The sequence below is a fragment of the Lichenostomus cassidix genome, chromosome 25 (assembly GCF_008360975.1).
Source record: "Lichenostomus cassidix isolate B80296 chromosome 25, HeHo_3.0, whole genome shotgun sequence".
Taxonomy (NCBI): domain Eukaryota; kingdom Metazoa; phylum Chordata; class Aves; order Passeriformes; family Meliphagidae; genus Lichenostomus; species Lichenostomus cassidix.
The window spans coordinates 2,019,286-2,042,274 of NC_139505.1; the positions used below are offsets into that span (position 1 = coordinate 2,019,286).

The 22,989-nt window shown below is 53.0% G+C and overlaps 1 protein-coding gene across 3 annotated transcripts; it reads right to left on the reverse strand.

Annotated features, from left to right (window-relative positions):
* Positions 1-208: 208 nt before the first annotated feature.
* OTUD7B (OTU deubiquitinase 7B) lies at positions 209-20,146 on the reverse strand. Of its 3 annotated transcripts, none has more exons than XM_085082257.1 (12): positions 19,890-20,030; positions 13,842-13,965; positions 12,620-12,790; positions 12,246-12,464; positions 8,545-8,646; positions 8,026-8,153; positions 7,527-7,639; positions 6,833-6,960; positions 6,075-6,224; positions 5,507-5,621; positions 4,760-4,844; positions 209-4,169 (listed from the first exon to the last, which is right to left on the reverse strand). In XM_085082257.1, exons 2-12 carry the CDS (start codon positions 13,912-13,914, stop codon positions 2,883-2,885), a joined length of 2,571 nt encoding a protein of 856 aa, XP_084938383.1. In that variant the 5' UTR covers positions 13,915-13,965; positions 19,890-20,030; the 3' UTR covers positions 209-2,882. The 3 variants fall into 3 exon arrangements, with proteins under 3 accessions (XP_084938383.1, XP_084938384.1, XP_084938382.1); XM_085082258.1 differs by lacking the exon at positions 19,890-20,030 and adding an exon at positions 19,699-19,801; XM_085082256.1 differs by lacking the exon at positions 13,842-13,965 and having other exon boundaries at positions 19,890-20,146.
* Positions 20,147-22,989: the final 2,843 nt, after the last annotated feature.

Below are 22,989 nucleotides of genomic sequence, written 5' to 3' on the forward strand. Positions count from 1 at the left end.
TTAGTACCAAAATGGAATCACAAAATAAATGGAATAGAAAGAATAGAAGGGAAACTTACCCACTCTCCCGGAGAGAGGGCACTGTTCTCCTTAGTGGAGAAAAAAACCCTGAAATCCCAATATTTGGATAGAGAAGATGAGAAGCAGCCCCAGGAGGGAATTAGGGACCCCCAGAGCCCTTGGGGTGAGGGGATGAAGGAGCCTCAAGTGCATCAGCTGAAGGTTTTTATTGTCAATGAGTCTGTGGTGCCACAATGAGGCCATGGGTACAGCTGGATGCAACGCTCCAGCCCTGTTCACCAGGAGGCCAAATATCACCCATTAATATGGAATTAATTAAAAGAAAAAAAGGTTGGTTTTTTGGGTTTGGTTGTTTTTTTGGGGTTTTTTTGGTGAATAAACCACTGCAGAATTAATTCAGGTCACTCGGCATCACATTAGTGAGACCCAAAGCTGCCTCAGCCTCCCCCGCCAACGGGCCGGGAAATGGCAAAGGCAAATCTCATTTAATAAAATCAAATCAAATCAAATCAAATCTCATTAATGGGTTTTACACATGCTGAAAGACAAAGTTTTCCTTCACCAGGATCCGATGGCAGCAATTTGAATTCCAACCACACCAGTAAGTGCACTTAGTTTGACCTTGGGGTCACACCGCAGCCTCCCAGTCCCCATCCCCATGGAAAAATCCCTCCTGGGGGCAAGTTTGGTGCTTTTCCTCCAGGTTTTCCGCCTTCTCCCTCTCCTTTCCCCCACAACCCACCAAACCAGTAAGCAGGTCTGGGGGCTTCCCATCCCCATCCAAGTTGAGCATCAACTGGGATGGAGCTAATCAAACCAGGGAGAAAATTCCCCCAAAACCCGAGGAACAAGTGGTGAAGCATCACTTCCCGCCTTCCCTCCCCTGTCATGGGGCATCCCTGCTCCCAGTGCTTCTGGCACAGCCTGGAGATATTCCCAACCCCAAAATAAAGCTGCTGTTCTCATTTTGGGAAAAATAAACATTAAAAACTGGAATTTAAACCAAGTGCCCACAAATAGTGAAGGGTTTGGGTTGGGTTTTAACCATTTCAGCTTAAAATCTGGGGTGAACCAAGTAGGGGCAGAGCCTGTGGCACTTAACCAGCGCTGCATGTCCCTGCCCCGGGGTTAAAGTCCATTGGAATTCCTGCAGTTTGAGGGAGAAATGTGGAATTTGTTCTGAGGTAAGTGGGGCCAGCTGGAGGGGGTGTCACACACCCCCCCCCTCCTTCCCACAGCTTCAGCCATGCTTGGAAATTTTATAAAACCAGGGAAAATTACTTACACCGGAGTCAAACCATCCCTGGGGCATTTGGAATTTGGACTTGAAAATGTGTGGACAAGGAGCATTGCTGGCTGAACTCAAAAGTGTTGGGATCCCAGTAGGAAAGGGCTTAATTTGGGGCATTTAGGTGTAGGAAAGGCCTTAATTCGGGGGATTTTAGGTCTAAGTAAAGATTTTTAGGGCCAAGAGTAAGGCGTCGGGTGATCCCCCGAGCTCAGCACACTTCGAGCTCCTCTGCCTAGGCCCTCATCCCTTCTGAGAATGGCCATGAGCAGGAAGGGGTTGCATAGTTTGGTGCCTTCTGGAAAATCAACCTCAAAATAAAAAACAGGGAATGTTGTAAAGCTCGGGCTGAAGGATACAACTCCTGTTTTATTTCCATGTGATAGGAAATGCTGCACCTCACTCCGTGCAGGATCAGGCCCCATTTGGGAGCTGCAGTTACCAAAAAACCCAAGGAATTCTGTGCAAACATCGCAGTGCTAAAGTGAATCCCACCCTGGGAGCCAGGGGGCTGGGATGCAGTCAGGAATGGCGCGGGACATTAGTCACGGGAGCATTTTACCTTACTGTTCTGCTTTTTAGCCCTGTTATCAAAAATATGGATTAATTTCGCAGCCTAAAGGTCAGTTGGTGGCTCAGCACAACGGAGCCAAGTTAATCAGGATCAGAGGTAGTACAGAGTAGCTGTGCTCAAGTAGGAGTTACATGGGGCTGTGACCCCCTGGCTCCACCCTGGGACTGGGAGTGCTCTGGGGCCTCTTTCCAGTGGGTATTCCTGGGAGATTTGCCCCATGCCACTGGGAATTCCTGGCAGGAGATGCTGGCCCAGGATCTCACCTCAGCCCTCCTGTGGGCTGGGGGTTCCACACAGGAAGAGAAACCTCCAATCCCTCGAGTGCTGGGAGCCCCCTGGCTCCCTCCGCCTCAGAGTTTAAAAACAACATTTTAAAACCAGAGTTGAGCTCGTTGGTCGATGAGGGGTGGGACAGAGCCCTGAGCCTGTCCTGGTGTTCGGAGCCATTCAGGACTGGGCAGGGGGAGTCCAACCCACCCCATCTCACCCATGTCCAACTCCAATGTGGCATCGCTCAGTACCAGCAAGAAGAAATACAGAATAAACCCAGTGTTAAAAACCTCCATTAAAAGTTTTGTGATGCTCAAAATGGGGCGGGTTTGCTCCGTCCCAGGTGGTCGGGGCAGCGGGAAGGACGTGGTGGGAGCTGCTCCCCCTGCCCGCTCCCAAAGCTTTGGTCTGGTTTATTGAGTTTGTGAGGAATTCTCCCCGCTCACCCTGTGCTCCGACCCGAGCAGCCCCCACTGTCCCCAGGCACCCCTGGGAATCCTCCTCTTCCCTTGCAGGGGCTCGGGGAAAGCAGGGGCTGGTCTGCCCCCCTCTGCCTCCTGCATCCCCTCCGTCCCACCAGCCTCATGCCATTCCCCAGCCCACCTGGCCAAACGCCTTCTCCCACCTCACACAGAGTGGGAGGGGAGCATGGGTGGGTGTAAAACCAAAATAGATCTCTATTATTGCATTCCCCATGTTCCATGGGTCTGGATCCACGCAGGGGGAGCATCAGAACCTGTGCACCAGCGCATCCCGCTCCCTGCGCCGCAGCTCCTCTTTGTAACAGCAGGAACAGAAATTCCCAGTCTCTGGGTGTCCATAAAAGCTGCAGTTGGGCTGTTTGCACTTGGTCTGCTGGATGTTGTAGAGGGCTTGGCTTCTCATTTTATCCACTGTTCCTCCCTTGTCCTGCTCGAGGAATTCCCGGCAGCCGTTGCTATGCGGGGGGAGGCAGCTGGAGCCCTCGCACTCCGAAGGGAAGGAAGGTTGGATGTCCATGTCCGTGGGGGAGAACCGGCCCAGGTGGGCAGGGCCAGGGGGGCAGGGGCCAAGCCGGCCCTGGTGGTGCCGGGGCAAGGTGGCATAGGGGGGGAGGCTCCCACAGGGGCCCCCTGCCAGCTGCCGCCGGCCCTCAGGGCACCCGGGAGGGTGCAGCCCCTCGGCACTGCCCACGGAGGGCCTGGGGAAGGTGAAAACGCCAGAATAGCCAGCAGGAAAAGCGGCTATTTTAGCACCCAGGGCTGGCTCCAGGGGCTGGGGGGAATAGGTGGGGGGTGGCTGGGAGAACACGGGGCTCGCCATCACCTCTTCGCTCCGCTGGGCACCTGCCTCCCCTTCTAGCCTCTTGGCTGGGGCAGCGCTGCCCAGTGCCTTCTTCTCTGCCTCCTTCTGCCTCTGCTCGGCCAGAAAACGCTCTTCGGCATCCAGGAGGTACCTCTGGATCATCTCCTCCTGGAACTGGTGCCGGGTGCTGGTCTTGAGGTGGCCAGCAAAGATGAACTTGCGCTCGCCCTGCATGGCCGCACGCAGGATGCTCAGGCTCAGCCGCACGTCGCTGCTGTACTTGTAGGGATCTGACGGCTTCTCTGGGGCTGCTTTACCTGCACATGTTTTCTCTGTAGGAACTGCCAAGTCTCCTGGGGAACATTCCTCTTTGCTGCCTTTCCGTGCCTTCAGGGATCCTTTCTTCTTCTTCTCCAGGGTGTCTCCCTGCCCGTTGCTCATGCTGCCCTTCACGGCTTTGCTGTGCATCAGACCTCCCATGTTCTTTTTTAGTTTGCTGCCCAGAGTCTTCCCAAAGCTTCCCAGCTTGTTGGCCACTGAGTCTGCCCGTTTTTTATCCTTTTCCTTCTCTCGCTCCTTCTTTGGTTTCTCCCTGTCCTTGCCTGCCCTGGTGCCCCCATTGCTGGCAGAGCTGCTGCACACCGATTCCTTGTCCGACTCGCCTGACTCCGCTGCCGAGCGAGCATCATCGCCTGCCGAGGCCGTGGGGGATTCTGGCTGAGCCAGAGGTGCCTGAGGAGGAAGGAAAGACAAATATCAAAGCGTAGAAACTCCTCAGGTAAAGATTTTCAGGTGGAAGGTGAAGCAAAGGAGGTGGCATTGCTTGGAACATGGAGGGGACAGCATCAGGACACACTCAGAGGGACGCATCCCCGGTGCATCCTGCACATCCCTAAATATTCCTGTGGCACCCTTCCAACCTGAGATATTCCACGATTTTATGATTCTGTTCTGTGATTCTATGGCACCTCCACTTGCTCAAGGTTTTAGGGGCAAAGCCAGGAAAGAGAAGGGTGAGACTTGTCTCGAGGTGGCCGTAAACCAGTAACTCCCATTTGTTTGGAGCCCAGGGCATCCCCAAGGGGCATGGGGGCTTCTGGGTCATGTGAAAACTGAAAATGGGCATGGAAAGCTCTAGGGAAAAGGTGCCCAGTCACAAAACTGAGTCACTTCCCTGCTCTCTGAGCAGAATCAGGCACAATTCCTGCAGACACAGAACGCCACATGAGGCAGAGCCCCCAGGTGAGGCCCCACACCAGCTTCGCTGCAGAGAGGACGGTTAAATAATTCATGGGTAAAGAAGATCCCCCTGGTCCCTTTACCTGCATGTCACAAGGCAATGTGATCCATCGGACATTCATGTAGCTGTGCAGCAGGTGCAGTTTGGCCTCCAGCGACAGCGTCACGCTGGCATCGGAGTGGGGCAAAACCACAAGTTAGAGCCATTTTCATTTCCCACCTGGAAATATCTCCCCCCATATTTACATTAATCCCTGTGTTATGCATTTCCCCCCATATTTATATTATTCCCTGTGTTATGTGTTTAAATCGGTGGTTTCCTACAGCAGGTCCAATGGCACAAAAGGGACAATTATGCAGCTTTCCAAACTTCTCAACGAAAACCCAAAGGGAGAAATCAGATTCCTCAGTGTCACAATCAAAATGCTTCTGCCTCAGCCACAGGAACCGCTGGGACCAAGCCATGGTAACACCTGTCCAAAGCCTCACCCAAACCAAGCGTGGTCTGGTGGCCACCACCCTCCCCACTCCAGGGACTCATGACACAGGGATTTGGTGTGTTGGAAATGGAAAATGTGTGTTGGAAATGGAAAAATACACCTTTTTTGGGCTACTGTGACTGAAGCTCCTCCACTGCTCCTGGTATCTGAGATACCAGCCCAGAGCTCCAGGATCTTGCGCATTACCTATTTACTGTGTACACAACTTTCATCCAGCATAAGAGATCCCAGCTGCAGTCAGGATGACCCCTTCATCTGTGACCTCTCTGCTCTGCAGATCACCCAGACCCCCAGTGGAGCCTCACCCTGGATCACCTGCAGATCACCAACCTGGCCAGTTTGACATTGTCACTGTCGTCCTTTCCCCATTGCCACTCCTTCCCGGGATCCACGGCGAAGTGCACGGGGAGCAGCTTGTGCTCAGAGTCCGTCAGGGGGATCACAGCTGCCCCAGAATAGAAATGTCACGTTTACAGCCCAAAAGGACAAATACTCCACACTTGCAGCCAACTCCAAGGACCCACCAGGAACATTGTCACTTCTGATGGGAATGGCCTCACAGCAAATCCCAGTGACTGCCAGTGCTTGGGATCATAGAATCGTCAGAGGACCATGGAATGCCTCGTGACCCTCATAGGGAAGAATTTTTTCACAGTATCCCATCTAAGCCTGCCCTGTGTCAGTGGGAAGCCATTTCCCCTTGTCATTCCAGGCCTTTGTCCCAAGTCTCTCTCCAGCTCTTGGAGCCTCTTTAGGCACTGGAAGGGCTCCAAGGTCAGGACACTGTAGGTCTTCTGGGCTGCCAGTGCATGTTGATGGGTCCTGGCCAGCTTTTCCCCCTCCAGCACTCCCAAGTCCTCCTCCTCAGTGCTTTATTCACCTGAATCTCATCACCCACCTTGATCCTTTGTGTTTTCCTTCTGCTCCATGGAGACCAGGGCAGAAAAATGGGCTTGATCATAAGCCAGAACCAACGGAGACCGATGGCATTTGCTGGCTGGGACTTCCAGGGGCAGATAGATCCCTCCAAAGGGAATTGGGGCAAAAGCTGGGAAGAAATGAGGGCGGTTAATTCTGATCACAGGTTCAAGAGTTCAGAGTTGTTTGTTCTACAACTGCTCTAGAATAAGCCACTTGCCTCAGTCGAGGGCTCACCTGCAATTACCTGTCATCTCAAGGGACATTAAACAAAACCACAACCCAAAATAGATGTTTATTTTACATCAGGAGGATGTAGAATGCAGACTGAACTCGTATTTTCTATAAAAAGCCCTCCTCTTCACTCCCTCACAAGACAAACTTTGCCCACAGAACGATGGAAATTGATTAACTTTCTCTGACAGGAAATTGAAGCTGATGGTGGAAAATCCGCCACCCAAGGAACGGAATTTCCCATCTCTAGATGTGTGGGGGGTGGGGCGAAAGAGGTAGAAAAAAGAAAAAACTCGTGTTGATGCTCTTAAAGCAGCAGAAATCAGGCTGGGAGCCGAGCCCAGCCCTGGCCCTTCTGTGGGTTCACCTGTAGCAGGTCAATTTTCCTGTGCTGCTCCCACTTTCAGGTCTAGCCTTGGGGGCAAAGAGCCCCTGGGAAAACACAGGGTAGAAAGGAAAGGTGGACAGGTCAGAGAGGCTTTGGAAAGAGAGGGCAGGTCTCACCTTCGCCGCCTGAGTCCCGCAGCATCGTGTCTGCGACCACCACAATGGGTCTCTTCAGCACGTGGGCCAGGACGAAGACGTGGAACTCCTCCAGGCTCTCATACACCGGCTCCTCTGAGCTCTCCACCCTTGGGGAACGGAGAAGTTGAATGTCATCCTTTGGATATAATCATTTGCTTTGTAACACCAAGAGGAGGTTTCACAGGCAGCCACATAGACGTGGGTGGACAGCACTAAGACTGATCTCAGCACTAATTTGAGGGTTTAGGTGTGGATACCCAAGATGTCCTCCTCCAAGACAAGGGTTTGTGCCCAGGGAACACCCAGCTGCTGCCTGGCATTGATGGGAGTCCCTTATCTAAGGAGCTGGGGCAGCCGTGGCAGGGAAGTGCCCTTGAAACAGAAGTGAGATGGCAGAAACTCTCAGCTCTGGGTTATTCTCTCATTTCAGAGCCAGCAACATGGGAAAACACAAGGAAAAGATTCATTCCCTCCTCAATCCATGTGCTACCCCACAAAAGAGGCCATGCAGCACCGAAATACTTTTCTGGCATGCTCCGTGTGCCTCGTGTTTCTTTGGGATCCTTTGTCCTTCCCCTGAAACCCCAACGGGACAGACCAACACAGACCCCCTGCCCTGCCTTGAGGGAAGACATTCCCTGTTTTACACCTGGATGCGTTCTTTGCTCCATACCCGCTGCAGCCGCTGCCATTGGTGCCGTAGTGTACACGGGGCTCGCTGGACGCCAATTTGATCAGCTCGTTCCACTCCTTCTGCCACTCCTCCTCCGTGTAAACCAGACCAGACTGAAAAATGGCAAAAAGAACCCAAAATCCCCCAAGTAAACCTCTTCCAGTTGCTCCAGCATGGGTTTATACCCATAGCACAACTTTTCTCTATGGATTTATACAAAAATAATCAACATATTCTGCACCATGTCCTCAATATTCATCCAAACCTCCCTTCTCAATTTAAACCCATTCCCCTGTCCCGTCACCTGTCCTAAGCCCCTCGCAGTTTGCTGCAGTTCTGACTGCAGGACATCCCTTACCACAGCATAGTCAAAGGGCACAGCAGGGAGCTGCCCAAAATTCCAGACCCAAAAGGAAGCACCTCCCAAACCCACAGGATGTTTTCCCAGGACGTTCCCCCTGGCAAAGAGGGCCCAAACCAACTTTCAGTTGGCTCCCACCTCCTTGTTCTGCTGCGTCTGCTGCCAGCGCCATCTCCGCCTCAGCGCTTCCCGCTCCGCTCCCTTGTCCATTAGGGTGTAGAGAGATTTCCGGAGCACGAGATCCCGGTCATGGAAGCCCCACATACCTGCAGGGAGAAGGAACGGAGTGGAAGGTCTGGAGGGTCTGGTGTCACTCCCTGACCCACTGAGGTCCCTGCACAAATACGCCAGAGGAGGGAAGGGGCTGCTCCATTATCCCACATTTCCTTCAGGAATCCAGGGAAACTTGCCAGAGGGACAGGGAGAGGGATTTGAGAAGGATACAAGCTGCTGGCAGTCCCTTCCCTTCAAGCCATCCCACTTGCACAGAGCCCAAGTACTGTGACTGCTCTTGCACACCAACACTGCTGCAGCTGGGAGGAGCAGTAGCATCCTGGTTTCCCACCAAAATGGATGGGTCCTGATCCCAAAGGGGGATCCTGGGCTCTTGCACAGTGGCTGGTTGGCTGTTTCCCTGGGGATTAAGCCAAGCCTTACCCAGGGAGGCAGCGTGGAGGAGGCAATTCCCATCACCAGTGGTGGCCAGGGGCAGCAGCCGTTGGCAGCTCGGATCCACCGTCACCCACCAGTTCAGGCGCCCTGGGGAAATTTGAGAGGGCATGAAACCATGGCACAGCATGGGACTGGGAGACACTGGGGAGCTCAGCCCTTCCAAAACCACGGCTGAGGACAAAAACCAGATGAACAAGCAGGGGAGCACCAGGACAGATAGGAAGGTACAGACCCATCCCAGGACTGAGGAGTAGGAGTCAGGACAGGGGCAAAGCAACAAAAAGAGGAGACTGGAGCTGCAAAACTCCCTGGGGATGCCAGGAAAAGACTGGGTTAAACTCGGGGTCACACAAATCAGAATTCCACACAAATAGGAGCCAGGACTTCCACACAGACTAGTTCTCCTTTATCTGTTTTTCCCCCACACCCCTTATTTCCCTCCCCAAAGCCCATCAGGCTGAAAATGCCTCCAAGAGCCAAAAACAACTCCGCCCAAACAACTTCTCCAGGGAGAACCAGCCTCTTGCTGCTTCTTGGAACCAAATCCTTCCAGTTTCAACTCTCTCGTGGCCGGGTTTCCCTGCTCACTGGTTTTTATGCAGAATACTCCAGGATTTCTGCTGATCCCAGCAGCTTTCCCGCTGCAAACACAAACTGACAGCACTTTAGACTGGGAGTTTTGGGTCATTGTGGTGATTCAAGAGCAGCTAAAAATAGAAGGCAGGAAAAAATGCCCAGTGAGCCCAGTGTGGCTGGAGGTTCAGCCCTTCCTAAGGGAGTGAAGCTGGGCTGGATCAGGACTCTGAACTACCTCCGTCCATGTCTGGCCCTGCCCTCACCATCCCTCCTTGGCTGCCATATTTTCCAGTAGATTTTGGATCCTGTGCAGCAGGCAGGTTTTTGGCTGATCGAGGCTGTTCAGGCTTCCAACAAGTTGTATTTAAATTGCTCCTGCAGGAAACCAGCCCTTTCCCAGCGATTCCAAGGAGCCTCTTCTTCTTCTGGAGCATGATCCCTGCCAGAGATCCCAGTACACAGACACAGGATTGCTGGAAATGCTTTGTACAACCTCAGAGAGAACAGCTGGAGAAGAACTAAATGCAGAAAACAGGGGTTTAAACACCCCCAAACACTAGAAAACACAAAACCACAAGGCTCAGTGTGACATACGCAGGTCATTCCTGTCTCCGATGCCAGGAAAGGGACCCGCCAGAGCTGGAAGCGTTCCGCACTGAGCCTGGGGACAATGGCTCCACACGGAAAAGCTGGCTGTTCCCTCAGCATAGCTCCTGGCACAGTAGACTCGGGAGCCTGGCCAAGTGGCCCAGGGCCAGGGGAGCGAATACAGCGCCTCACAGGAGCTGTCCCACACCTAATGCTGCTAGGGGCAGCACCGAGAGCTCCTTTTTATCCATTTTCCCTCATTCCTGCAGGATTTGATGCTCTTTTCCATGAAGTCTGCATCTCTGGTTGGTGCTGCAGAGGTTATGCAACCTCTGCCCAAGTCAGATCTGAGGGGACACACCTTGGAGAGGTATTTCTGTGCCTGAGTGTTTGCACTGACTCCAGTTACGCAAGAGAAGTTGTATCCAAAGGAACTGCACGCCCAACCCTCCTCCCAGTGTTTTGCTCCTGTCAAGGTGGCGGAAAGGCCAAGAGGCTGCCCAGAAGCAATGAAAACAACACATTTCTCTGTGTGTGGCTCTTAAGAGCCAGCCCTGAGAGCTCTGCAGGGAAGTCAACAGGATTCAAGAGCATGAGGGATCTTCCCAGAACAGCCATGGTGGAAACAGATCTTCTGCACACAGGGGAAGTCCATCAGCATCCAGAGGCTCCCTCTGCATCCAGCACCATGACCCTATGTTACCCCACAGGACACCTGTTTGTCCCCACAGGGTGTTTGGGGGAAATCCCATAGTATCTTCCAGCAGGAGCCACCTGAACAGGTCACAGCAATGGGAAGGAAATGATGGCTCCACCCAGCCCAAAGGGAGCATTGCCTCATCCAAACCACAAATAGCACCCCTAAGGCTACTGGGAATCCACTCTCGCTTCCTGACACAGGGAGCGTCCCAGGGATCTGCTCCCTCGGTGTTGTGCTCCCTCGGCCTACGCAAGGGATCCAACATGGACAGGGACACTGACACCCTTTGCTGCCCTGTGTGGCACCCAGAGACGAACGGGGGTTTCCCCTCTGGTGCAGCTGAAGGACTAGATCTTTCAGTTCTTCCTGATTTTTTCCTGTGAGGCACCATGGACTGCTCCTCCCTGTGTCCCATCAGCAAACCCACTCAGCAGCTTCCCAACTCAGGGCAAGGCCTGATTCCTGATCCACAAGGGTTTGTGCCAAAGGACGCCACGGCTCCATTGAGGAACGAGGTTTCAGCTCCACCAAGACTTTCCATACTCTGAGCATACTGAAAGCATTCCCAGAGGATCTCATTGAAGTTTACAGCCACTTTGAAAGCACTTACTCTGCCACAATGGTGTAACAGGACCTCTGAATACACAGGGAAGAGGATCTGAACATTTATTGGGCTATGAAGTATTTCTTTAATCCCCTAAGGATGGTGTGTGCTAAATTAATAATGGGAGTCTCTGTAGATCACAGCACCCTACTTGAAATCCAGCTTGGAATATTTCATAGCTGCACTACAGCCCTTTGTTACGGACAAAACACTTGTTTATAACAACCCACAGACACTCAAGTCTCTGAAAGTCATTTTCTAAAACTCTAAATTTCTAAATGCCTTCCCATTAACAGTGTTAACAGCATCCCAGCATACCTGGAAGTGTCCCCACAGATGAAGCACTCGGCCAGCCCCAGCCCCGCACCCCATTTGTGTTGACACACAGGATCCCAACCCCTGGGTCCACTGGGAGGGGATCTGGAGTTTATCTGCACCAAAGCTGGCAGCTCTGCTGTCACTGCATGGCATCACCATGTAATGGGATCGCTGGGATCAAGTGCTCATTCCCAAAACATGAGAATATTTCTTACAGCAACTCCTGAGCAGGAGAAGGAAAAGTTGGGCCTTCAGAGTTTCCACTATCCCTAAAGATAACCTGTTTTCTGGTGTGTGCAGCACCACAGAAACAATGGGGGGTGTAAACCCTCCTAAGACTCCTCATGGCATCCTGCCCCTGCCCATGGGAACCTCCCTGGTGCCAGAAATGAGGTTTTTCCCTGCCAGCACGGATGTCCCCCTCATTCCCTGGCTCAACCTCCTTTACAGATCCCCCAGTAGCATTTCAGGAACCTGATGGAAAGCAAAGCAGAAGATTCCTCTGCAGACACCCAGCAGGCACTGGAGCAGCAGCATTGACCTCCAGGGTCTGTAATCAGTGCAGGATTTGTCAGCAGGACATGTTACATAGGAATTCCCTTTTCCCTGTCTCTCCATGGCACTGGCAGGATGGAGCATTGGGATACTCCAGGGGTGAGACAATGCCAGTTTTGGGGTGTTTTCCCTCTCAGCTGTGCAGTGATTAACAGCCCTGGGTTATTTACACTTGGTGTCCATGGGTGAAGGGAAACGGCTCCTAGCCATCCCTTGCACCAGGCCATAAAAATAATGGAACTATTCCCTGTTGGATATGTATCCATGTGATATCCTGTGATATCCCATGGGTGACTCGCCCCAGCTGCCCATGAGATATGCCACCAGAATGGACCCAGCACTCACCAGCCTGCTCCAGTGCTACCAGCATGGACTGCTCAATGAGATCCCGCTCGATGAAGCTGCGGAAATCATCAGAGTAAACGGTGAGGTCAGGCAGCTGGAAGGTGCAGATGGGCGTCTCCAACAGGTGTTCACTGCTGCTGCCATTGCTGGAGACATGGGAACGGGCCAGGGAGACGATAGTGGAGCTGGCGTGGGAGATGCCTCGGGACAGGCGCTTCTCTGGGGGAAAGAGGAAGAGAAAAAAGCAAAGTAGGGCAGGAGCAGCAAATCCCAGAGCAGCCACCACCAAACTGCCGTGGTTCTGGCGGTGAGCAGCCAAATCACCCTGGCACAGGAGAAAATTTGACACATCCCTCTGGCTCTCGGACACTGACCTTGCACAATATCATCCTGGCGCTGCAGTGGGGGCCTCCCTGGCCGCACCACCTCCCGCTCTGGGGGCCGAGCCCTGTGGCCCTCGTTGAAGGAATGCGGGAGGTTCCCGGCATGCACCTGTCGGAGCTGCTCAAAGTCACTCAGCGCCGCGCTCAGGTCCCAGTTTTTGCCTGGATGGGAAGGGAGCAGCGCTGGTCACCCTCACACAGCACAGAAACTGCAGCAGACACACCCAAACCCACAACGCTGCCAAATTCTTCCAGGGTGACGCTGAGCTCCCAAAATTCTGGGGTGAAGCCCTGAAACCTGCAAATACTGGGAGTTTGAAGAGGAAGAGAAAACTACAGATTGATGCTGTCGAGCCAAGGTGGAGAAAATTGCCCAAAGACTTGGATTCTGGCAAATTTCAGAGCTTTGAACTCATTCCTGCCAGGAATCCCAGCTGGGAGCTGGTGCGGATGCTGCAGGAGCAGCAGCTAGTCCTGGGTTCAGGCAACAACGAAAATGAGCTGAATGATACAAACAAGCAATGATGGAGAGAAATTCAGCCAGTGGAGTCTGGCACTCTAATTCCAGCTGGGATAATTCCACACACACGGTTTCTCTATCATCCGGCATTCCCAGGATTGACTCAACCCCTTAGCCAACACGAACCCAAATGCAATCCCATGAGTACCTTCACAGCCCCAGAACTGAGCTAGGGTCCTTCCTCCTCCACCCTTCCCATCAGTGGGAGTACAGAAAGAAAGGGATCACCTGCAGCCTCCACTAAACATGATTGCAAATGATCCCTCACCTTGGGAGGCAGTACCATTGGTAAAAATTAAAATCCTAATGTTTTTGAAGGCATTGCTGCTAAAAAGGAAAAAACCTTTCATTTTTTTAAGGTATTGCTGCTAAAAGGGAAAAATCCTTAATTTTTTTAAGGCACTGTTGATATAAAGAAAAAATCCTTCAGTTCTGCTACTTGTGGCAGCCAACAGAGAGGATGGAAAAAGAGAATCCACATTTCTGGCTGCTGCTTCCTCCTTCCCAATGTTTACAATCCATCACCCGATGGATGTACAAGGGAAAACTGAGGCAGAATGTCCCCAGGGCAGGATTTTCCTATCCCAGCGCTGTGGCTCTGGATCCTAGGTCCCTGACCCTCTTCCAACCTGTTTTCCTCCCAGCTTATCAGTCACCCCGGGCATTTCCATCACTATTCCCAGTTTTCTATACCTTCGAGGAGGTCTCTGGCCAGCCCCGGCTCTGCCCCTGTTGAGCGAACAAAATCCGACAGGACGATGTCCATAGCCGAGGCCGGATGGAGTCAGTGGCACTGGATTGGCTCCTCGGCATCAATCTGGGAATTACATCAACAGCACGCATGGATCGCATGGCCAGGTCGGGAATGAGCCAAGTGGGACGTAATAAATGACACAATAAATGAATATTTGGGAGCAGTGTGAAAGCAGAAAGTTTCTCTTGTACATTTATGGGGAGCAAATCCCTGCCCCATCCCACTCTGAGCGCCCCAGCTGTGAGCCAGGGAAAGGGAAGCAAGGACCAAATGCTAGAATTAGGAAATGTGTCCTAAGAAAAACACATTTTAAAAAGCCCTTTCCAGACAAAAAAAACAAACCCAAACAAAACAAAAAAACCCAATTGCTCTTGCAGGCAAAATCAATGTCCAGACAGAGCCCCTTCCCACTCCAGAACCCCTTCCCAGGCTCCTTCGACACGACAGCTCCTTCCCAGCAGGAGACAAAACCAAATATCTATTCCGTAAATCTGGATTTTGTCAGATTCTGCGTCTGCGGAAGGCGTGTGCTCCTGCCATGCCTCCAAATCCTGATTTTCCGCATTCCTTGGGGCAGAGAGAGAAAGGGAGAGCAGCCTCATCCGTGGGAGTCTGGATCAGCAAAGTGCTCCATTACAATTTGGTGCTTCGCATTTAAATGCTGGGATAAAAACTCTGCCATCACGGAACAGAAAAGAATGGGAAAACAATTTATCCCAAGCTAAAAACTTGGACGGAAAGGGAAAAAAACTGGGAAGGCTGGGAGAGGGAGGTGCTGGTGTATTGGGCGTAAAAGAGGAAATTTCAGGATTGTGTGGAATATGAACAAACCTGTTTGTTTTCCTGGTGCCTGGCAAAAAAAAGTCTCTTTTTCAGGATTATCCCTGCAGATGGGCAAAACACCCCTGGTGCCTTAAATTGCTTTTTTACAAGATTATCCCTAAACATGGGTGAAATTACCTAACAGCACACAACCCCCCAGGAGTAACTGATACATCCAGTTTTTAATCTGGAATTTCTTGGCTTTGCTGGAGAAACACCATTCCCACTCCCACAATCGTGTCATCATTAACTTTCTGCTTCCAGAAAAGCTCCTCCGTATTCCTTCACCACTGGAGCAATCCGGGACCTGTGTAAGAAGATGCAATGCCAAAACCCAGCGCATTCCGGGAGCAGGATTTGGCAGTGATTCCTGCTCTTGCTCCACCAATTTAGGGAACATCCTTAATTAGGAGCTGCACGTTTGGATCCTCTAATCCCTGGCAAGAGCTGCAGGAACAAGGAATAGTTCCAGGATGAAACTGGCTGTGATAACGGGTAACATTTCCTTCAGGTGGGTGTGGAATTCCAATGAAAATGAAAACTCAGCACATGCAGTGGAGGTTTGGGGAGGGAATGAGCAGCACATCCCAGACCCCCATCCACGGCATTCTGAACTCCCGCGCGCACAGAAACGCCAGGAAAAACACAGATGGAAAACCTGCATCCGATGAGGTGGTGACAGATTGTTGAAGATTTATCACGGGATCAGACAAAGAAATGTCCCCACCCCAGAGTTATTGATTATTTCCTTTCCCAGTGGAAGGGAAATGCTCTCTCCTCTTCCCTCCTTCCAGAACAGGTCAGAAATACAAGCCCAGGGAGGAAATCCAAGCCCCAGGAGATCCACAACTTCAAATCCATCCCCCAGCAATGGATCAGGTGCTGAGCACACACCAAAGCCCTCCGGAGAGCACAGGGATAGAGCATGGCTGGGTGTAATCCAAAATGAGTGCTCCTGGCACATTCCAGCCAGAAATATGCAGAAAACATGTATTTAGGACTAAGCCCAGTTGCTCCTGTGATCCCAGCGATCCCAACAGCTCTTTGCAGGACACACCAGCAGGTTTTTCAGCAAATGTTTAACAAATATCTTCCTGCACTTGCACAGGGCCTGAGCACAGCAACGTTCCTGATGGAAGTGAGGAGCGATCAGCCATGCTGGAGTAGCATCTTGCTCGAACCAGAAGAGCTGGAGCTTCATGCAAACAGCATTCCATGGTCACACACTCATGGGAACCATGTGAAAGCTCCATCCCAACATGCCAACAAATCCGCCCAACACTAACACCGACCTTCAGCCTTCCAGGCAGCAGGAATATGCCCAGTTCCGCCTTGGGGAATGGGGCAAAGCTGGGTTTAGTCAATCCTGGCAGCCTGCAAATCCTTCCTAACGGGAATTCAAAGCTTTAACATCAAATGTCCATCCAAACTAAGGGGAAAGTCATAAAACCCCCCAGACCCTCCTCTCTCCCACTGCCTACGGTCTCTCTCTGGGCAACTCCAATGGTCACATGCCAGGTTTCGGAAGGGACTCACCAGGAGCATCCTGGCCCTCTGCAGGCAGGACTGCACTCCCTGCCCCAAAATCATCATGGAAATTGGGAAACTGAGGGAGGAATTCAAGAGGACACAAAGTCTAAGAGCTCAGTGTCTCTCAGCTCCATCCTGGGGGGAAATAAACCGTCAGGAACACTGAACTGAAGCATTTCACCAGAACCAACTGTGAAGCAGCAACACTGGATCCATTCAAAGTTCCAGACTGGAATTTACGAGGCTTTAATTCCCTTATTTTGTTAGATTTCAATCATGCTGAAAATGCTGCAGAAACAGGAAATAAATCTCTTTGTAAGGGCGAAATCCTGACCCAAGGTCAGCCACAACCAGTGGCTCCAGCATGTTTATAAAGGTACTTCCAGAAATATTTTAGGAGCAGCAAACTCTGACGTCTCTCCCCCGGATCTGCCACGAGATGTTTTGCTGAGGGCAGGAACCAAGCTGGGAGCCAGGACTGCACTCCCAGGGTTCTGCTCCTGGCCCAGCCACTCCACCACAGCAAGTCCCCACAGGGACATAGGGAACCCCAGGCCAGACCCCCAGAGCCTTCAGAGACCTGCAGGTGAGGCAGGAGGTGCTCAACTCCACGGAAAATTTAATCCTGCCAGACCCACATGGATGTTTTGCTCCAACCATTGGAGAGCTGCAGGAGCAGAGTGGTAAACAAGGACGTATCAAACACCTAAACCCCAAATCCTTCAAGACCCTGGAATTTGGCAGCACTCAGGGCTAAGCAGGGGGTTCCCAAGGGGAAAGGCCATGCTGGAACCCACAGGTGGGACATGAGAGCAGCTCCAACCTGAGCCCTATCAGAGCAAGGATGAGAAAAATTAGTTTCTCCATGAGCTCCAAGAGAGTCTGGCTTCCTCCTGCTCCCCAGAAGAGTGGGGGCTGCCTCCAACCCATCCCACATCCCTGTCCTGGCCCAGCAGGTTACCTAACGCCGCCGGAACAGCCACACGCTGTGCCAGGATTAACAGCACTCGTCCTGACCTGACACCTGTGCCGCGGTCACTAAGCTTCATCCAGAAGTGCCGGACAGGACACAGACCATGCAGCTCCTGCCTCTTCCAGGATGGGAATCAACCCAGTTCATCATCATCATCACCAAAAATCAATCATTCCTGATAAAACTGATGGTGCAGGACACCCTTGGAGCTCCTCAGCCCCTCAGCTCAGAGGAGGGATGCTGTGAGTGCAGAAGGAAGCCAGTCCAAGAGGGAAGAACAGGGATGTCTGGGAACAGATGGGACAGGCAGCCATGGCTGTGCTGGATGTGGCTCTGTGGTCACACCTCATGCTCTGTACAAGCAGCTCTCCAAAATTTACCATTCTGGGAACCACAGGTTCTGGAACCTCTGGCAGAGTTTTAGCACAATTCAAAAAAAAAAGCATATGATCCCTGCAAATGAGCTTTTCCAGCAGGGAAAAGGAGTTCCTAAAACCACACTGGTGCTCAGGAGTTGGAGCAGGAGTGAAGTGACAGTTACAGAAATCACCCCATTTTTATAAGGCTTCAATGCTTAAAAAAACAGCTTTATCCCATTTTCCAGAGCTCCAACTGCTTCCTAGTGCTCCAGACACAGCTAGACTCCTCCCAACACCTAGGTCATCCTAAACCTTGAGCTGAAGAAGCCACCAGGATGACAACTCTAAAACAGATAAAAGCTGAAAAAGTCTCCAACACAAATGCAGCAGCTCCATCAAATCCAGCCTCTATTCCATGATCATTATTGCTCCTAGTTATCAATTCCTCTGGCCCCCAAAATTAAAGGATTCTCTAATGAAGCACCGACAATAAACCTGGCTCTCTTGGTGTCTGCGCCAATGAAATTCCCTCTGAGCCAAGTTCTCCTTAAACCAGGCCGTGACTATTTCCAGCCTGATCCCTGGTTCTCTGGGAGAACTGGGCACAGCACATGCTGTTCTTGTCTGTATCCCGGGGGATGCTCCAAGTGGCCCCTCTGCAATTGAGGCCACGGCAGCTTCATCACTGATTCCACACATTTTCTCCCCAGAATGTTTCAATCCAGTGCTCCTCCCACAAGGAAGATCCATTTTCAGTCATTTGTAGGGATGAGTTTAAGATGCAACCAGGACTGTGAAAGCTGATGCACTGACTGAGGGCCAGAGCATATCACAGCACTCTCTCCCGGATAGTAGAGCCACATCCCGGCACTGAGTGGCACGAATTCACCACAAACACAATATATTACGGCAGAAAACCAAATCAGCTCATGCTAAGGCACCAGGAAGAGCAGAGTTCTGAATTTTAAGTAATTTTGGCACACGGTTCCTCTTCCCCTGCCATGCTCCATCCCAGTGCGATTTGGATGCTCCCACCCACACCAAGGGCTGACAAGGGTCTCACACCTGAACCACACACGGGGGCTACCGGGATCCATATCCAGGATCTTCCCAGCTGTGTATCCTGACAGACACCCCTTCAGACACATCAAACACTGCATCCACAAGTGGCCACACTGTCTCCCGTCCAGAAGGTTCTCTCTTTAGCACAAAACCATCTCCAAGTAGCTTAAACATCCCATTTCCCAAAAAACTACCCAGCATCTACACATGCTGGGTCAGGAAGATAAAACCCAATGGTGTCAGTGATTCGGTGCGGAGAATCCCAGCTGGAAGTCTGTCTTTTCTAGCTGCATGACTTCAGTGAACAAGGCCTTTATGAACCCGGAGAGTCCCGACTTCTGCCTCGGAACCATCCCGTGTATTCATTTCACAGGCAGGAAAGCCGAGGGGCCCCGCAGCATTCCCAGTGCACTGGGATCCAACCCAGCTCCCGGGAAGCTCCGTCCCGTTAACATGAGTGACTCCCAAGGCCTCGGAGCAGTTTCCCTGGAGCAGGGCATGGTCCGGGGCTGGGGCCGGGAGCTGCTTCTCGCCCACAGCGACAACACGGAGACCGGCGAGGCAGCCAGGAATCAGTCAGACGAGGGACTCCCTTTCCTCATCGACTGGGACTAGCAAACTCCAGGGTTGTTTCTGAGCTCGTGTCTCGCTGCCGACGGACCCGAGCCCGGCCCCGGAGGCCGCTCACGGCTCTCCCCCTGCCTGGCAAGGGACCCCGCGTGCGACCCCAGCCTGGACCGGGTACACGCCGCGATATCCCGGCGCTCCCAGGGGAAAACAAGTACCCGGAGAACAATTATTTGGCCCCAAATCGCCGGGACCAGGAAAAACGTCACTCCTCGGCCCCCGAGGTCACCGCCTCCCGGGGAGCCCCGAACAGTGGGGGTAAGGCCCCACCCGGCGCTGGCTCCAGCGGCGGGATAGCCCGAGGAGCTCCGCACCGGGAACGGGTGAGGAGCGGCCCAGGACCGGCCGCGGCGCGGGGGAGCCCTCCCGGCCCCGGCCCCGCCGCCCCCCGGACTGAGGCGGAACCCGCAGCCCGGTACCCACCCCCGTAGTCCGGGACGACCTCCGCGACTGGCCTCGGGACAGATCCCGGGATCCGCACCTCGAGACCGACACCAGGACCCGCCGCCACGGCCCCCCGAGACCGCCCCATGACCCCGCGGGCGCCGCCGCCGCCGCCCCAAGGCCTGGCCCCGCCAAAACTTTCCCAAGGCCAAGCGGGGATCCGCCGTTACCTGCGAAAGGCTCCATGGGCGGCCCGGCGCGGCCCGGCCCGGAGCGGCCCCCGGGCCCTCCTGCCGCCGTCGCCGCCGCCGAGGCCGCTCCCGGGGGGGACAAGCGGAACGGAACGCGCCACCCGGAACGCGCCACCGCCCCCGTTCCCGCCCGGAACGCTTTGGCGGGCGCACGCGGCCGCTCCGGGAGGGGCCAATGGCGGCGCAGGGCCGGCCCCGGCCCCGCTCCCCCGGGCGCCATCGCGCGTGCGCGGGGCGGGGGGAGCAGCGCGTCTCCTGGCGGCGGGGAGGGGCGCGCGGGACCAGGACCCCCATCTCCGGTATCGAACACCCGGGGTGGGGTCTGAGGCTCCTCCGTGAGGGGTCTTTGACCCCCTGTATGCGGCCTGAGACCCCTTGTATGGAGTCCGTGACCCCGGTGAGGAGTCTGAGACCCTGCTGAGGGGCTTGAGACCTCTGTATGCGGTCGGTAACCCCTCTTATGGGGCCTGAGACCCCCCCTTTAAGGGGTCTGTAACCCCTCCCACTGTGGGGCTTGAAACATTGAGTGGGCCCCCCTCCATGGGGTCTGTGACCCCTACATGGGGCTGAACCCCAGCATGGGGCTGGCTTGTGTTGGGTCAGTACCACCAGCATGGGGCTGAAGCCTCGGCCCCAGAGGGGTCAGCACCCACTCCCCTGAGCCTGATTCCCACTGGGAACCATGGAAGGCTGCCTGTTCCTCGCGGACAGCACGGGAACAACGCCGAGTGGGCCAGCAGCTCCAGGGCTGGTGGGATGGCACATCCCTCAGCTGAGTGCCGCACATTCCCCTTGCTGAGGGCCTGACGTTCCCTGTGCCAAGGGCCTGGCATTCTCTGTGCCGTGGGTGCCCACAGAAGCACGCAGACAATGTGTCGCAGAGCTGTGCCAGACCTGGGGGTCTGGTGGCCAGAGCAGGGGGCCTGCTGATGCCACTGGCTGTGCCAGGATGGGCTGGGAAGTGCTGACACACCTCCCATGGAGCCATTGCGGGTGTATGTGCCCTCTGGTCCATCTCCCACTCAGCCTTCCTGGTTTCCTCTTGGGAAAACACAGGTGGGCAAGGCCCTGGTCTGGAGCGGTGGCCACTGGGGGCCAGGGGCTGCTGGGACTGGTGGCAAACAGGCCCCATCATGCGCATCGCTCAGCTGATCCTGATACTGAATCCATTCTTTGTGTCCTGCCAGGAACCTGCCCTTGTTTGTGTCCTGCACAAAGGGATTGTTTGTGTGTCCGGGCAGGGAAATGTCCAGCACAGAAAGGACGGGCAAGGGTTTGTCCCTTGGATGCTGTGTTTGTCCATACAGTGGATCCTGCCCAGTGTCTCTGGTGCCCAGTAAGGGGCTAGAGTGTCCCTGTGCTCCAGAGTGGTCCCTGTGCATTGGACTGGTCCCCATTCTTCAGAGTGCTCCCCATGTTCCAGAGTGATCCCTGCCCATTCCATCTCACCCTGTTCCCATCCTGCTCCTGCTGGAACCATGGTGAGGGGTTGGCACAGTGTTAAATAGATATAAAATCCTGTCTCATTTCTGACAGATCCAGTCTGAACCATTCCCACAAGATGCAAAAGGGTTTTGTTGCGAATTTCCCACTGAGGAGCCAGGTGAGGCCTCAGTGCTGCTGGTCCCTCCAGTGCCACATGCAGGGCAAGGCAATGGGGACAGGGACAACTGCCCCACACAGGACACCACAGGAACAGAGGGAGATGAACCCACTCCCACCCAAGCGTGGCGATTCACCCGGATTTGCTGGGGGACGTTGGGATCAGTCAGAAGAGGCCATAAAGAGGATCAGGGGTGGAGGGAGGGGATAAGGACAGAGGAGCAGATGGCACTGGAGGAGGGAGGCCAGGATTTTGCATGGAACTTGTTTCACTAGTGAAGGCAACATCCAAGGAGGGAGCACAGGGGCTGGGGACATGAGGTCCTGGCAGCTTAACTTGGGATCCACCCCTGGCTCAAGAGCAATTGGTGAAGGTGATGTTCAAAGGCCTTGGTAGCAGGTTGGGAAAGAGCTTTTCCTGCATTAAACCCCACGTGACTTTCCCCAAAAGCCCTCTGGAGGGGCCAATGAACATAACTGGCACAGGGATGCCACTTCCACAAGGATCCAATTGGGCCTTTCCATGTTTATTTGGTTTTTTCCTCCCCTTCTCACTGTTAACAGGGGAAGCACAATTGGATTATAAAACAATAACAAGGTGAGGAGAAGCTTCTCATGATTCTTTATCTCCCAAACTGGAAACTCATCCAGGCCTCATTTTACTGCCAAGAGCCTCTTTTCATGGAGCATTTTCCTCCGGAGATGCCTGGGACACAAGCGTTGTGTCAGAGTGGAAGAACAGGGGAAGGTTGGGATGTTCCCAAGGGACCCAGGAGGTGGTGGGTGATGTCCCAGGAAGCACAGGCTGCCGTGGCCATTTCTTCTTGGAATCAGGAGTAGAGAATCAGTTGCTTTTGAAATAATTGAGATCAAATTCAATCCCTTAAAATAGCAGTGCTGTAATCCCGGACAATCCTATTGCCTTAACTTAGGGACCAATGTTCATCCTTGTGCTGGGCTGACAGTGACAGGCCCAGGGCAGTTATTGATAAGGTTAAATAGGGGTTATGTACAGAAATTATACTTGAATAAATTCTTAACGAAGGTTTAAATTAAAATTGATGGTAAATGCAGAGGTCTTTTCCAGCCTAAACAACTCCATGTTTCCAACCACTCCCAGGACATGGAACTGCTCTCCTATTCCCCAAATCAGCCTGTAGGAAAGGAAAAGTGTAAAATTTCTGCAGAAAAAATGTTGTTTTAAATGTTTTACCTGCAAGCCAGGGATAAACATTGCACCAAGAAGCCTCAGAGTTTTGGTTTGTGATTAATTTTATTAAAATGCCACAAGAAGGGGTTTGTCTTCCCTAATGACAAGGACAACAATGGATTTAAAGAGGAGATTACACCCTGCATTTGGTTAGTTCACAAATAAAACCCTCACTGGCCTCATACAAAAGCATTTCCAAAGAAACTGGACAATAACTAAACAAGCACTTTACAGACACTGAATCATTTAATATCTATATAAGGCCAG

Excerpts from the sequence above, each read along its gene's own strand:
- OTUD7B (XM_085082256.1), bottom strand. The coding sequence starts at position 20,130 with ATGGCGCCCGGGGGAGCGGGGCCGGGGCCGGCCCTGCGCCGCCATTGG. Across the intron at positions 8,154-8,544 it reads CCTCCACGCTGCCTCCCTGG|GTATGTGGGGCTTCCATGAC; the intron begins GTAAGGCTTGGC and ends TTCTCCCTGCAG. Across the intron at positions 4,845-5,506 it reads GACAATGTCAAACTGGCCAG|CGTGACGCTGTCGCTGGAGG; the intron begins GTTGGTGATCTG and ends CTCCGATGCCAG.